We start from the raw sequence: 13,355 nt of genomic DNA, 5'->3' as shown, positions 1-13,355 counted from the left end.
TTACGCCATCTGCAAAGCACTTTCTGAGCCGTCAAGTTCATTGAACAATCGGCGATAGTTGAATTCGCCAGTCTCGCCGCTTGTTAAAGAACTTCGTGCGAATATTTCTTGAGGATTCTCCTCCTGGATTTATGCTGTCTGTCTTTTCGTGAGTTCCTTGTTTTTCATCTCTCTTCAATGTTTTGCGGTATCAGTCATGTCAGGCGCGAATCGCAGATCGCCGTTCATGCAAAATAAAGTGCCCGTTAGAGTCGTAGCGCGAACCCAGAGAACCTTTTGTGCAGGTACATCTATTCACGTTCTTTTCATTTGCCTCTAATTTCACGTTCACATCGTAAACTATACGGCTGTATCAGTGCCGTTACCGGCAACATAAGCGGCGAGCGCAACATGTCTGCAGTGCTCTCCGAATTGCATCCGCGTTAAGTGGAAACATTTAGTGTTGTGCCATCCGTGAGAACTAAAAAGCACATAATGACACTCACTTCTACTGCAGAAGCCTAGAATGCGAATAAGCAGCGGCAGAACCGGTTGAACTATGTTTCGTAGACCGGTATCTTCGGACACGCCGAATAACGTCGCTCTGCTACGTATCGCGCGAGCATTCCGCGGACTTGGAAACGCATTCATAACACCGTCGGTAACTGCAAATTCTTCTGTATGTATTTGCTTATATACATTAGTGTCACTCCCTCACTATCATTCAGGAAGAGCGATACATTCGAATGATTACATTCACGATACATTCACGTTTCCTGATTCGCCAACGGTAGCGTTACACGGCGTTTCGTATCTTCCAACAACTCGACAGACTGAGGGCGTCGTAGCCAGACATCACTGGAACATGCCGCTCGCAACAGTGCCGAAAACAAACTGCGGTGTCACTGGTTTCGTTGAGTCAGTCGCCACGCTCCATGCACGAAGTGAATGTGTTTCGGACTGTCGAGCGACAACGTCCTGACGCGAAGCTTCCTCCAGAAAAGCAGCACTTCGTGTCGCCTATAACGTTGTGAAAGCTTGATCATTTCTATGCTCTTAGCATCCGGATGGCTTTGCTTTTTTCGATCGCGTTCATCGCAACCGCGGCTCAAGATGACCGCGCTCAGGCGAGCGATGGGGGGCAGCAGACGACGCGCGGGGTGCGCCGTGCCTGCGAAGCTTCGCGCATGCGCTCGGTTTTCGTCGCTGACCGTACATGGCGCTGCGCGGAGCATGAGCCACGCGCTCGCGTGTTCCATCTAAGAGTGGACCGACCTGGACATATCTGTAGGTTTCTATCACGGTGACACGATCATCGACAAAAATGGTAAGCGACCCTAATCTTTGACTTAGGTGTCTCTTAAGAAACTAATTAGTGGCACTCGCACGTCGGCGTTGGTGTTCTTTAGGTTAACTTTAGGCGAACGCAACGCACGGACCGAACTCGGAGGCAACTGTTTTCCATTAATTAGCTGGTTAAATATCACACCACCTTCTTCTGTGTGACGTCATTAGTGAAGTCATTACTTCCGCTTTATACTTTCGGGTTTCCAGCAATTTATTTACTTTTATTTTATTTATTTATCTAGCATACCCTCAGGGCCACAGGCATTATAGAGGGGAGTGGTACAAAAGAAAATGTGGTACATAGGAATTAAACAAAACGCAGCCATTAATATGAACAAAACACAATGCTTGATTACAAGAGGTTTCTTTCTATACAATGCTAGGTGCTGTGTCACTCACCAAAATCGTGGCGGATCACTAAAGTCTACGATTCTGTGCTTTGGTGGGCGGTAATGAGTGACTTCTAACTAATTCTAATAATTCCAGACACTTCAGTAACTCAACTTGTAAATAAACTTATGCTCTGATATCATATATATAATGAAACCCATGATTTTTGTACTGTACTGTGTTTTTTAACACTTTTCTTATTTATATTGAATTTCCTCCCCGGTCGTCTCAGGAGGTGAACCGGGAGTGGTGCGCAAGAAACAAGAGGGTCACTCAATGCTCGTGCCACTAAAATAAAATAAAAAATATATAAAAATAAATAAAAATAAACGGGAAATGAAACGCAAGAAGGAAAAAAAAAAACGCTAACGCTTCTATTCTTGCTTCTTTCGTCGTGATTTAGAGAGTACAGTGTGCAGTACTCGAAGTCTAGTTAAACAGTTTGTATTGAAAACGTGTACCTCGGAATTCTGTGCACCTCTATGGATGACGCTACTCAGACTTCTGGAGGTGTTCAACGCTGGCTCGAAACGGCGTATGCAGAGCTTCGCTTTGCAAATTTTATCGAGATCTTTGCCACGTTAATACGTTGGTGCCGTAGCACTACAAAGAAAGTGAGACCGTTTTTCTTTCTTTCTTTCTTCTAGGTGTAAGATTTCTATCTAGGTCTACATGAACATGCAAATGGTTTGTCGTGACATTTCCGTAAAGCGGCCAGAAGATGTTGAGATGAGATGACATGACAACTTGAAATGTGTCGTCTTCCGTAGCTCACGCAACCACGGAGTATGAATTGCAGCGTAAGATATGCCAGCAGACAATAAACGACTTAATAACAGGTTTTCTCTCTCTCGCTCTTTGTAGAGTGATTTTGGGGTGTGTCACTGTCGAGCTTATAGTGTAATCGAGCTTCACGTCATCAGAGAGACCCACAAACAAAGCGGCTGCTTTAACGAACGGTGTACGTGAGAATACACGTGACGTATCTTAAAGTGCAGCGAGGACATAACGTTATGTCTGTCATATGTTCCCTTTTTTTTCATTTCTTGGATAAGACTCGTAGCTAATCAATGACAGACACGTTACTACTTTCCCACATCCGTGCGATTCAGAGTTCGCCGTTACGTCGCGGGCTTTGGAAATTCTTAAACGGAAATTATCTATAAAGAAAGCACGTTTCGTAACTCCCCGTTGCATTGCGTGGCTAGATTGCAACGACAATTCCGCCATTCAAAATAAAATAGGGAGGAGAAAAGGTGAGGTGAGGGGGGGGGGGAAGCGTGGATAACGGAAGGTGATATTTAGACGTAAACATATCCTCACTCGGGCAGCAGGCAGCGCTTTGGAAAGTGAGCAGAGCGAGTGCAAAAAAAAAAAGAAATGAAAAAAAGAAAAAGAAATATCGAGGCTGCGAATACGGCCCCTGAGTGAAAGACGAGGCCCAATGCACTGATCGCGTGTGGAAGCAGCGTGAAAAAAACGCAAGAGCGATATTTTTTTTTTTCGCTGGCACGCGGCCTGTCGTCCCAGCGGCACAGTTCGGCTCCACGTCGGGGAGCTTTAGAGAAGACCGCGCGGTGGTGGGACTGCCTTTAGGGAAATCTGCATACCAATTCACTGGAGGGAGTTGAAAAATCTGGCACGCTCCGCCCTTTTGCTTTCTTCTACTTTTTTTTCTTTTCTTTTTTGCAGACGTGCTGCAAATCCGCTTGGCTACCACGCCATTTTCCCATACGCCGTACTGTCCTCTCGCCCGCACCGTTCGATACCGTCTCAAGGACGCCGTATGCGCATTCAATATTCGATTCTGCTTTCAGTGCACCTCATAGCCGTAACGTCATTCGCTTCGCGTACGACGCACGCAGTGACAGCGAATGATCGTGCACTGGCAAGCACGTGCCTGCAGGGCTGTGCTGAACCTCAGTTGCTGTGAATAAATCGGTTATTCATCAAAAAAAAAAAAAAAAATCTCGCCCAGACGGTGTCGAAAAGGTAACGCTACATTTGAAGTTAGGTTTCTTTTTCTCCTTTTTTGCCTATTATATATACGTGTAAAAATGTTTAGCATCATAAGTGGTGCCAGTCACTCCTTCTCGCTTAGTCAAATAATACCTACAAATGTTAGGCTCTGATTAACATTTTGTAGTATTTTAGGGGGAAAGAAAAATCAAACAGAAAGATTGCGTAGCTGCACGGATACATGGTCATATATAGGGCGCGCCAACTAACGTGAGCCAAGGTGTTCAAAGAAAAAGAAAGATTAAGAAGAGATGTCGCAACATAATTTTAAGACCTTCGGTCGCCAGACCACCGACGTCGGAGCACTGTAGGTCTTATAATTGTATCTTACAGTATGTTTTTAACATCTTTTATTTTTTGTTGGACGGCTTGGCTAACCTTAGCTGGGACACACGGTATAACAGAAACGTGTATTGGTGGAGATGGATCACCCTGAACAGCAAAAAAGACAAAAAAGCAAAATGAAGAACAAAGACAATCTATCGATGATACACCATAGATGCATTACGTAATCAAGCAATACATGTCACTTACGTAAATATCTTGGAAAATATATACACAGATTCCACAGCTACCTTAACTCTCCACAAGAAACGTTGGAAGATACCTATAACGAAAGGGGTCAGACAAGGAGACAATCTCTCCAATGCTGTTCACTGTGTGCTTGGAAGAAGTATTCAAGCTAATAAACTGGAAAGGCTTAGGAGTAAGGATCAACGGTCAGGAACATTCGCTTTGCACATCACATTGTTCTGTTTAGCAACACTGGAGACGAATTACAACAAATGATTGAGGACCTTAACAGAGAGAGAGAGTGTAATAGTGGAGTTGGGGGGAAGATTAATATGCTGAAGACAAAGTTAATGATCAGTAGCCGGGCAAGGGAACAAGAGTTCAATATCGCCAGTCAGCCTCTAGAGTCTGTGAAGGAGTACATTTACCTAGGTCAACTACTCACAGGGAACTCTGATCACGAGAAGGAAAATCCCGGAAGAATAAAAATGGGTTGGAGCGCATACGGCAGACATTCTAAGTTCCTGACTGGAAGCTTACCATTATCATTGAAAAGGAAGGTGTACAATCAGTGCATTTTACCGGTGCTGACATATGGGGCAGAAACTTGGAGACTGACAAAGATGCTTGAGAACAAGTTAAGGACTGCACAAAGAGCGATGGAACGAAGAATGCTAGTCATAACGCTAAGAGACAGAAACAGAGCGGTTTAGTTCCGAGAGCAAACGGGTATAGCCGATATCCTAACTGACATTAAGAGAGAGAGAGAGAGAGAGAAAAAAAAAAAGGAGCTGGGCAGGACATGTAATACGCAGGTTAGATAGCTGATGGACCATTAGCGTTACAGAATGGCTGCCAAGAAAAGGGAACCGCAGTCGAGGACGGCAGAAGACTAGGTGGGACGACGAAATTAGGAAATTCGCAGGCGCTAGTTGGAATCGGTTGGCGCAGGACAGGGGTAATTGGAGGTCGTAGGGAGAGGCCTTCGTCCTGCAGTGACATAAAACAGGCTCCGGCTGCTGCTGCTGCTGCTGCTGATGATGATGATGTAAATGAGATGCTGTAGTGGCTTGTTACAATGTCACTTGCCGCGTATGTTATCAGGTGATATCAACAGTGACAACAGCAGCTTTCAGCGAGAGTAAACATTTGAGGACTAATGAAAGCCGTATAAAGCAGGTTCTTATGCTGTCGCGTGACATAGTGCCCATTTCTACACAGCGGGTGGCGAAGATTGAGCAGCAGAGTTTAAAGAGCGGTGCGTTTTCTTTTTCACCTTTGATTTTCTTGTGAATTCCGTTTGAGCTTCCACAAAGCTTGTGCCGCCTGAGGCCTACGCGACTTCAGGCTTTCGCAATTGCAGCTGGCAGATTACATACAGTCAGCGTTACGATTGGCACTGAGCTCTTGGTCTCTATGTAGCAGAACACGTAACGAAAGCTCTCTTCATGCGGCAACATGGCGCGCATTGGAATTGCCCCTGTAGCAGCTAAAACGGCAGTCGAGCACCACTTAGTGAAAGGTATGGTTGCCTTAACGGACACGTCACAGTGCCCATTAGTGGCTGAATCGTCACGTATTCAGGCTCTCGCTGGCAGCGGGGCCAATCCTGACACGCTCCTACGCAGCGGGAATAAGGATGCGCGTCGGATGGCTGCGCGCCCACGCAATAAGAACGCGAATTTTCCCGATGTCTTTAAAATTCCGCATTAAACAAGGAACGCTGCGTAAAGGTGAGGCACTTTTCATTCCCGCAATATATAGTAATTATGGAAAAAGTCTTTCTTTCTATGTTCCATTTAACTTCGAGGGGTTAAATCCGTACTCCGCACTAATGTATAGTAAAGGTCATGGGCCACGGAAAGTAAATTACCACAATTTTGTACATTTGCTTCTGCACTATACCAATCTTCATTAGTTGATATGCCTTATACGTGTATCGTCGCCTGATTATATATATAATTTAGGGGCCGCATCTGAAAAAGATTTAGACGCATTACTCGCGATTAAATATCGTGCCTGTATACGATGCTTCGTATACTGCCCAGCCGCGCTCACAAGTATATGCTTGCCCAGATGCGAGCTGTTATTTCGCATAACTGCGAAAATAAATTTCACATTTCCAGACTCGAAAACTTGAAAAACTTCCAGCGACCGCCCAGAAAGAAGCACGGCAGTGACTGCGTACACGGCGTCGTCTTTTGTGAAGCGGAATGCAGTGCCTCGCTTTTTCTCCGTGGCGCAGTGCAACGGCGGAGGCGGTGGCGCGGCCCACTTCGCTCGCTCCTGACCGCCGACGCCTGGGACAATGTAGTGATGCAATGCAGCGCTACCGCTCCTTCCTTTTTTCTTTTCTCAGTCTCCGCGGCGCGCCCGACGCGTCTCTGAAACGCAGTGCGCGGGCACAGGCACGCGGCCGCGCGGATGCCGTCGTCGCCCGCAGGGTCTCCAATGCAATAAAATTATTACAGGCAATTCGGACGTTGCGGTCATTCGGCTACAATGGGAATGATGGTTAGTGAGTGGATTTCTCTAATCGTCGTGACAATGACATTCTTGTGAGTTCATTTACTATACGCTGTAGCTGCCTGTATTGGCGCGCATTTCTAAGCAATTCTGTTTTTTTGTTTGTTATTTTTTTTTTTTTTGTAAACGGAGAAAACACTCAGAATAGGCGTGGATACATAATCACGGCGAACTGTTGCCTCTGCAACGCACGCAATATTTTGTCGAAAATTATCAATCTGCGACGCCGCAGTGCCACTCGAAGCTATAGAAGGACGAAATTTATAGGCAAATCCGCGTATACTGCAGCCAGCAATTTCTCGCTGACTTAACCGCCATGCTTGCAGCTATAGATAACGTACGCAGTATCGCCAGAGTTCTCACTAGTAACTTTCGTAGCCGAGCTAGGATGATGACCTCCTTGGCGCCGACCCACGAGACCCGCTGTTTCACCTACGGCGTCGGCAGGGAAATGCCGCGGCGCCGTTGTAATGCCCTCCCCCCCCCCCCCCCCCCCCGTCTACTTCGGATTGGGGATTCTGGCGCGTGCGAGTTTTATCGGTCGCAGGGGCAGTCTAAGTTGTTCCGGGTTCACCATCGCGCTCTTTAGCGTGTCATTAGATGCGTCAAGATTCGGCCATATTTCAGTTAGGCAAATGTGAGTTAGGTTAACAGCGCTCAAGGAAAAAGACAAAAAGAAAGAATGCGCGAATTTGCTGCGTGTAGTATGAGTGTCCGAAGCGTTTCTTATTCCTATGATTGACACTGCCCGGGGTTCATTTATATGTATACAGAAAACAACTACCGAGGAAAAATTCTACAGCGACTACATATCATAAGACGCGTAGAACTACAAGCACGACTGCTGTGAAGAAATTAGTCAGCAGCGAAAACTAGCATATTTATCTGTTTCTCTATTTGAAACTTTTACGGCACTTGATGGCACTGTGAAGTTTAAGTCAATATCTACCGGAGCTGATCCATCTCGAGAATTTTTTCGAGGGTAATGCACTTCGAGTTATCTTTTTATTCTTTCATTCATTAGTGCAACTCTGGTTTTTGTGTAATGTGAGAGATGAATGGAGCTAAGGGCCGATGTGTGGGGCTTTGTGAGGGCCGCGTCCCCGTTTGGATTGTATATCCAAAGGAAGGTCATGAAAAAGCTCGGATACTTGAGAAGGAGCTTGGATAGTGTGAGCAAGAAATCAAAATTCTGGCATATAAAACCTTTATTCGGCCTTTACTAGAATACTGTGCAGCTGCATGGGATTCACACGCAAACAAACATTTCAATATTGGAAAAAAAAATACAGAGAAAATCAGGTTCATTTCTAACAAATACAGTTGGCAAGCATCACCCACAGCTCTCTTAGAAAACGCTAACCTCGAAACGCTAGAAATTAGGCGATAACGGGAGCGAATGAAACCTCTTTATTTCCTCTACCACGGACAATTAGGATTTAGGAAGGACACATACCTAAGTGACGCAAACCGACGCCCCACACGGACCTGTCATTTTAAAAAAGGTGACTCGCATGTAACACCAGCATATTTTGATATTCTTCTTTTCCAAGAAGTATAACTAACAGGAATTCACTTCCCACCGCTGTTGAATTCCCGACGGTATCGTCTTACTTACGTGCCATAGAAACCATAAGAGATTGATCCAATGTACGTGAGCCTTGATTGTCATTTCCGTCGCATTTCTCCTGTATATTCTCTGGAACTTTATGGTACAGTATGTGCACTAAGCTTCCTCTTGCGAGCTTTGCCGCTGTTTACGTATCTTATTGCAGTCATTCGTATGCATTCAATGCATGTATTGGATTTGTAACCCAGTCCTGCCTATGGTCTCGAACGCAGACCGGCAGCATTGAAATAAATAAATAAATAAATAAATAAATAAATAAATAAATAAATAAATAAATAAATTGCGAGATTTTCGGGGCGGGACGAGCTTTCGGTCCATTTAAGATAAAACGCTTGTTACAGAAACTTAAGTGAAAGGCAAAATCATCATCCAGCCGAGAGTAGCTTGAAGCTATCACCTTGCTTCGGGTGGATATGGTAATTTTCACTTTCATGAAACTTCCTGCAGCTTGAAGGTTTCCGCAATAACTTATCTGTGAGGGTACAGTATACATTAAAGGCAAGGTAAGATAGATAAACAAACATATTGATTAGGTATACAATTATTTTGCGCTGTATCTACTTCAGTGTCGAAACGTCGCGCGTCCAGGCCTGGCGGTAGTGTGTCGTGTATAGAGGAGCCAACCGCAAGTGAGCAATGTAGTATCAGGACGCCAAGGTGTTGACTTACGCATATAGTAGTGGCTTATGAGCGCGCCAGCTGAAATGTTCATACTTGTAATCATTGCTGAAACGGACATGTGCGACGCGTACGTGTCGCGGGTATTATGCAAGGTAATAAGTTGCAGTTGTCTGTGAAGAATGACGGCCACTTGGAGTTATTGAATTTAATTCTGGCGTTTTATGTGCCAAAACCACGATTTGAGTATGAAACACGCCGTAGGGTGGACTCGGGATAAATTTTTACCAGCTCCGGTTCTTTAACGTGCACCCAAATGCAAGGTACGCGTGCGTGTCTTGCATTTCATCGCCATCGAAATGCGGTTGCCGCGGTCGGAATTAGATTCCGTGACCTCATGCTTAGCGGCGCAACGCAAAAGCCACTAAGCAACTACGGAGGGTCGGACACTGGGAGTCATTAGAGAGCTTTAGAAATAGCGTACGCAAGCGGCTTTGCGCACTTTGCGTTTAACAAGCTGAGCGTCCGTCACTGCGCATGCGCAGAGCGCGAGTTCGCTTGAATCCTTGTGGCTGGGCCCAAACGAAACATCGCTGCCCCAAAGCGGTCTCGTTATTCGGGCAATAGGCGAAAACTTCCCTGGAGCGTTGGAAGCCAGGACGGGCCGAGGCAAATCGAGATAATTCATGACGAAATGTTAGGATTGTGGTATACTGCCTTTTCCTAGTCGCCAATATTTTGTGCATACTTGCTCAAGACGTCATTAAACGGTCAAGGCCGCATTAGTTGATTCGCGACGAAAACTATGAATACAGCATTAATAACGTAATTTTTGAGGCAAGCAGTGCACGGCAACGTCACATTGCACCGGTTACTTTTGCTAGTTTTTACAGAATTTGTGATCGGTGAGCCCAATATGGTGATGGCCGCAGAAAAGAAGGCCACGTGCACTCACGATATTTATATTTCCTCAGCAGCACAATGCATCACCTATTCCAGTTTAACAACTTCAGTATTAGGTCCATTGCTCAGTGTTCCTGGGGACTTGCAGCATGTTTGATGCGACTGCAGTCGATATTCATCAGGCAGACAAACTCTGGAGGCTGCGTGGAATTTGTACCATGACTAAGCTTGCAACTGCGGGAGATTCGTGGCCCTTGAATAAACACTGCTTGCACATTGCGCGTAACGAAAGCAGTTCTCATATTTTTTTTTCTTTCAGCACTGCTGGCCTTAATGAGACTTCATGAACAGTACGTGTGTGTGTCTGTGCGTTTGTCTGGTCACCGTGTACAGTCAACCGCATAACTTTACGGAACACGAAACCTGAGAAAAAGCTGAATATCTGCGCACCCTCACAACGCAACCTAGTATTCGCGTTTACTGCCTCTACCGGTATATGTGAACAACATTGTGTTATTCGCTTTTTCTGACTACTGTTACATGCTGCTCAGAAATTTAGTTTTCTGAGATCCCGTGGTCCGTAAACTTTCGTAGTTGACTGTACATCATATCTTGCACCCAACATCTGCAGTGGCATCCCAGGCTGTCAGCCAGACAGAAATTTCTTATCTATCATCTGATATATCTCTCAGTAGTATACGTACACGTATGTGCCCAGTTGTTTCTGCCAAAGGCCGATATTGTACGCTTATAGCAATAAATTTAACGGTATCAGGGCATGATGCACGTAATGACGATGACACGTGCCAGTCTTTCTTTGATGCTCGCAGTGGTCTCGAAAATGACGTAGCAAGAGTAGTTTCATGGATCACCTGAGTCGGTGTCGATGCTAGTACTTGTAATTCTGCTCGCAGATCAGCGGTGTCTGTAACAAATGCGAGAGCGTGCGGGCGCTCCAATTGCAACGCTGCTTACAAAACGCCATTTCGATAGCGTTGGCAGAATCGCGCCTGGTCGGTGCGCAGCATTGAGTGCCACGCTTGAACCCAGCTCGAGTAGCCAGTGGTGACTACACGAGAACAAATAAACAAACGCAAAGCCAGAACGGCGTCAACAAGGTCACCGCTTCTTTATATCGCGGTGTTTTCTTTCCTCTTTTGGCTCACTCGATGGCCGCGCGTAGACGCGGTCCGCTCGCCGACTTTCCGCGTCGTCGTATAAGTTGGCGTGGTGGGTATTTCTTTCTTGCCGACGTGCACTTCGGGCTTCCCGCCAGCACCCCACTTGTCTGGCCCCCACCCCGGTGCTGTGCCTCGCTTCAAAGAGGACTGAAGCCCATTTTTCAAGCTACAGAAACTCTAGTGTCGCATGCAAGCGAATGACATTTTGCAAGTTTTACATCTTAATTTGATGCTGAAGTTGTCTCGAAATGCCGAACCCAGCGTCATCGATATTATCGGGACGTCATGACACCGAGAAATTTTGCTGACGTCGTGTCGCAATAATGATAGGTATAAACGCGTTGTTCATGAAAAAAAATAAAATTAAGAAGAATAAATAAAAAAAATGTTGCGCAAGCTTGTTCTGCATGGCGGCGCTCGCATGAGGAGTCATCGAACCTTTCATGACGCCTGCGAAGCGAGCCAACGGAATGATTCAACCGGTTACGGTGTTGTGACGCGTACACCTACTAGGTACCAAAACCGGTTCGTAGAAAAATGTGTTATGGTGAATTATTTTAGGCATTCTGATGCTTGCTAGTATATTTTGAGGGGTTTGAGGGTGTGTATCTTCATTTCGGAAAACAAAAGTTGGAAAGTTTATGTCAGTACTGCTTTAATACTCTTTATTCTTTTATTGAGAGATTCCCACAGCGTCACAAAGTGTCACTATTGCCTTAGTGGGGCTGCAAGACCGGCAGGCGCGTACATACACGCTCGTATAATGCGTATAAACGAGCTCGTTTCTTTTTCCTTTCTTTTCAGGGTCCCCCAGCATGACAAGGAAATGCCGGCGGCGGTGGTGGACACTGCTGCTGGCGCTCCTCTGCCTCACGCCGTGCGTGCTCGCAGGTGAGAAGCCCGGTGCACACTCATCGTCATGACGCGTCTCTGGTTCTGCACTGCTCAGCAGACTACGAACTTTATTCCCTCTTTTCGTTCCGCTCTGGTCTGTTATGCATGCGTTGCTGTGGAGAAGCCAAAAACAACGATCAATAGAGAACGTTGTCAGAAAACGCAATTCTGCTGGCGCCCCAACAGCCATCGCGCTGTTTCCTATAAAGAGAGAAAGACATAAAGAGAAAAAGAGAGAAATAGGAGATGAAATACAGGAAGGTTAACCAGGAAAAATGTCCCTTTGACTACCCTCTAAGGGAAGTGTGTGTGTATAAGTGAGGGGGGGGGGAAGAATGAGAAGACAAGAAAGGAAACGAAGGCGTGAAAAGGAACTGTACGTGCACTGTATCACTATATCTTCTGCCGCTGTCAGTGTCCTCAGGAGGGCTCGCTTTGAGAGTGTTCTTGCTTTACCGATCCGAGCTACACGGACGTCAAACTTTCCTTCTAGACAACGTCGTTCTCTCAGCAAGGAAGTAGGCATTCCGGTGTTCGAAGTTCTTAGGCGAGCCCTCACTTCACGCACTGGTTCGCATATGCATGGCGGAATTCATCCGACCAAATCAACAGGAACCGTATTCACACGAGGTTATGAAACGGCGTCACTGTGTGCGGGACACACGCCCCGTCGCGAGCCAATGTTTTCTAGCTCCCGTTTATACGCGCGAGAGCCGAAGAGAGACGGCCACGAGCTTTCCTGGTCTATATTTAGAGAAGCGAAATTGCCTTGTTGCCAGCAATAGGAGAAAAGATTGAGTAATTCCTTCAGCCCAACACCACGAGGCGCCGCGGTGTCCAGCTTTTGTTCTTGCTCGCGTGTGCCCCTGCAGCTATATATCGCCAGGAGGCGAAAAATAGGAGAGAGAGAGAGAGAGAGAGAGTAAGAGAGGTTCAGTAACAGAAACGTGGTTGCGTTGCAGTGCGGCATGAGAGAGAGAGCGCGTGCCGGGTACGGACTTGCAGCGCGAGCGGAAACGGGCGGATAGTTTCCCAGTCGGGAAACAATCGATGCGACGCGTAATTATGCCGCAGAACGGTGTCGCGCTGGGCGGCTTCTAAGGCCCGTCTAACTTATGCCTTTCCGGTTTGTCGACCGCTGAGCCGGCGACAGCCGACAGGAGGACCGTTACGGGACGCGATTAGCCTCCCGACGAAGTGAGCGACGGCGGCGCCTCCCACGCGTCGGAGACGGTGGTGCATTTCTTGCGTCGATGTTTCCGGCAACAGCCGCGCGACGCCCGCCACATGGAGGAGGTGGATCACAAGGAAAAGAAGAAAGCACCGGGCGAGTTTGCGCAAGCAAACCCCAGAGA

At 46.5% G+C, this 13,355-nt stretch overlaps 1 protein-coding gene across 3 annotated transcripts in view; it reads left to right on the top strand.

Annotated features, from left to right (window-relative positions):
• Window positions 1-13,355, top strand: part of Cad99C (cadherin 99C) — a 269,869-nt gene that overhangs the window by 161,849 nt on the left and 94,665 nt on the right. For all 3 annotated transcript variants that reach the window (XM_075687059.1, XM_075687060.1, XM_075687058.1), the window contains one exon: window positions 11,911-11,997. In XM_075687059.1, coding sequence (XP_075543174.1) covers window positions 11,922-11,997 — 76 coding nt within the window. In that variant the 5' untranslated portion in view covers window positions 11,911-11,921. The remainder of the gene's footprint in view (window positions 1-11,910; window positions 11,998-13,355) is intronic.

Source organism: Dermacentor variabilis, chromosome 1, assembly GCF_050947875.1.
Source record: "Dermacentor variabilis isolate Ectoservices chromosome 1, ASM5094787v1, whole genome shotgun sequence".
In the NCBI taxonomy this organism is placed as follows: domain Eukaryota; kingdom Metazoa; phylum Arthropoda; class Arachnida; order Ixodida; family Ixodidae; genus Dermacentor; species Dermacentor variabilis.
This window is presented reverse-complemented; position numbering and strand designations above follow the sequence as displayed.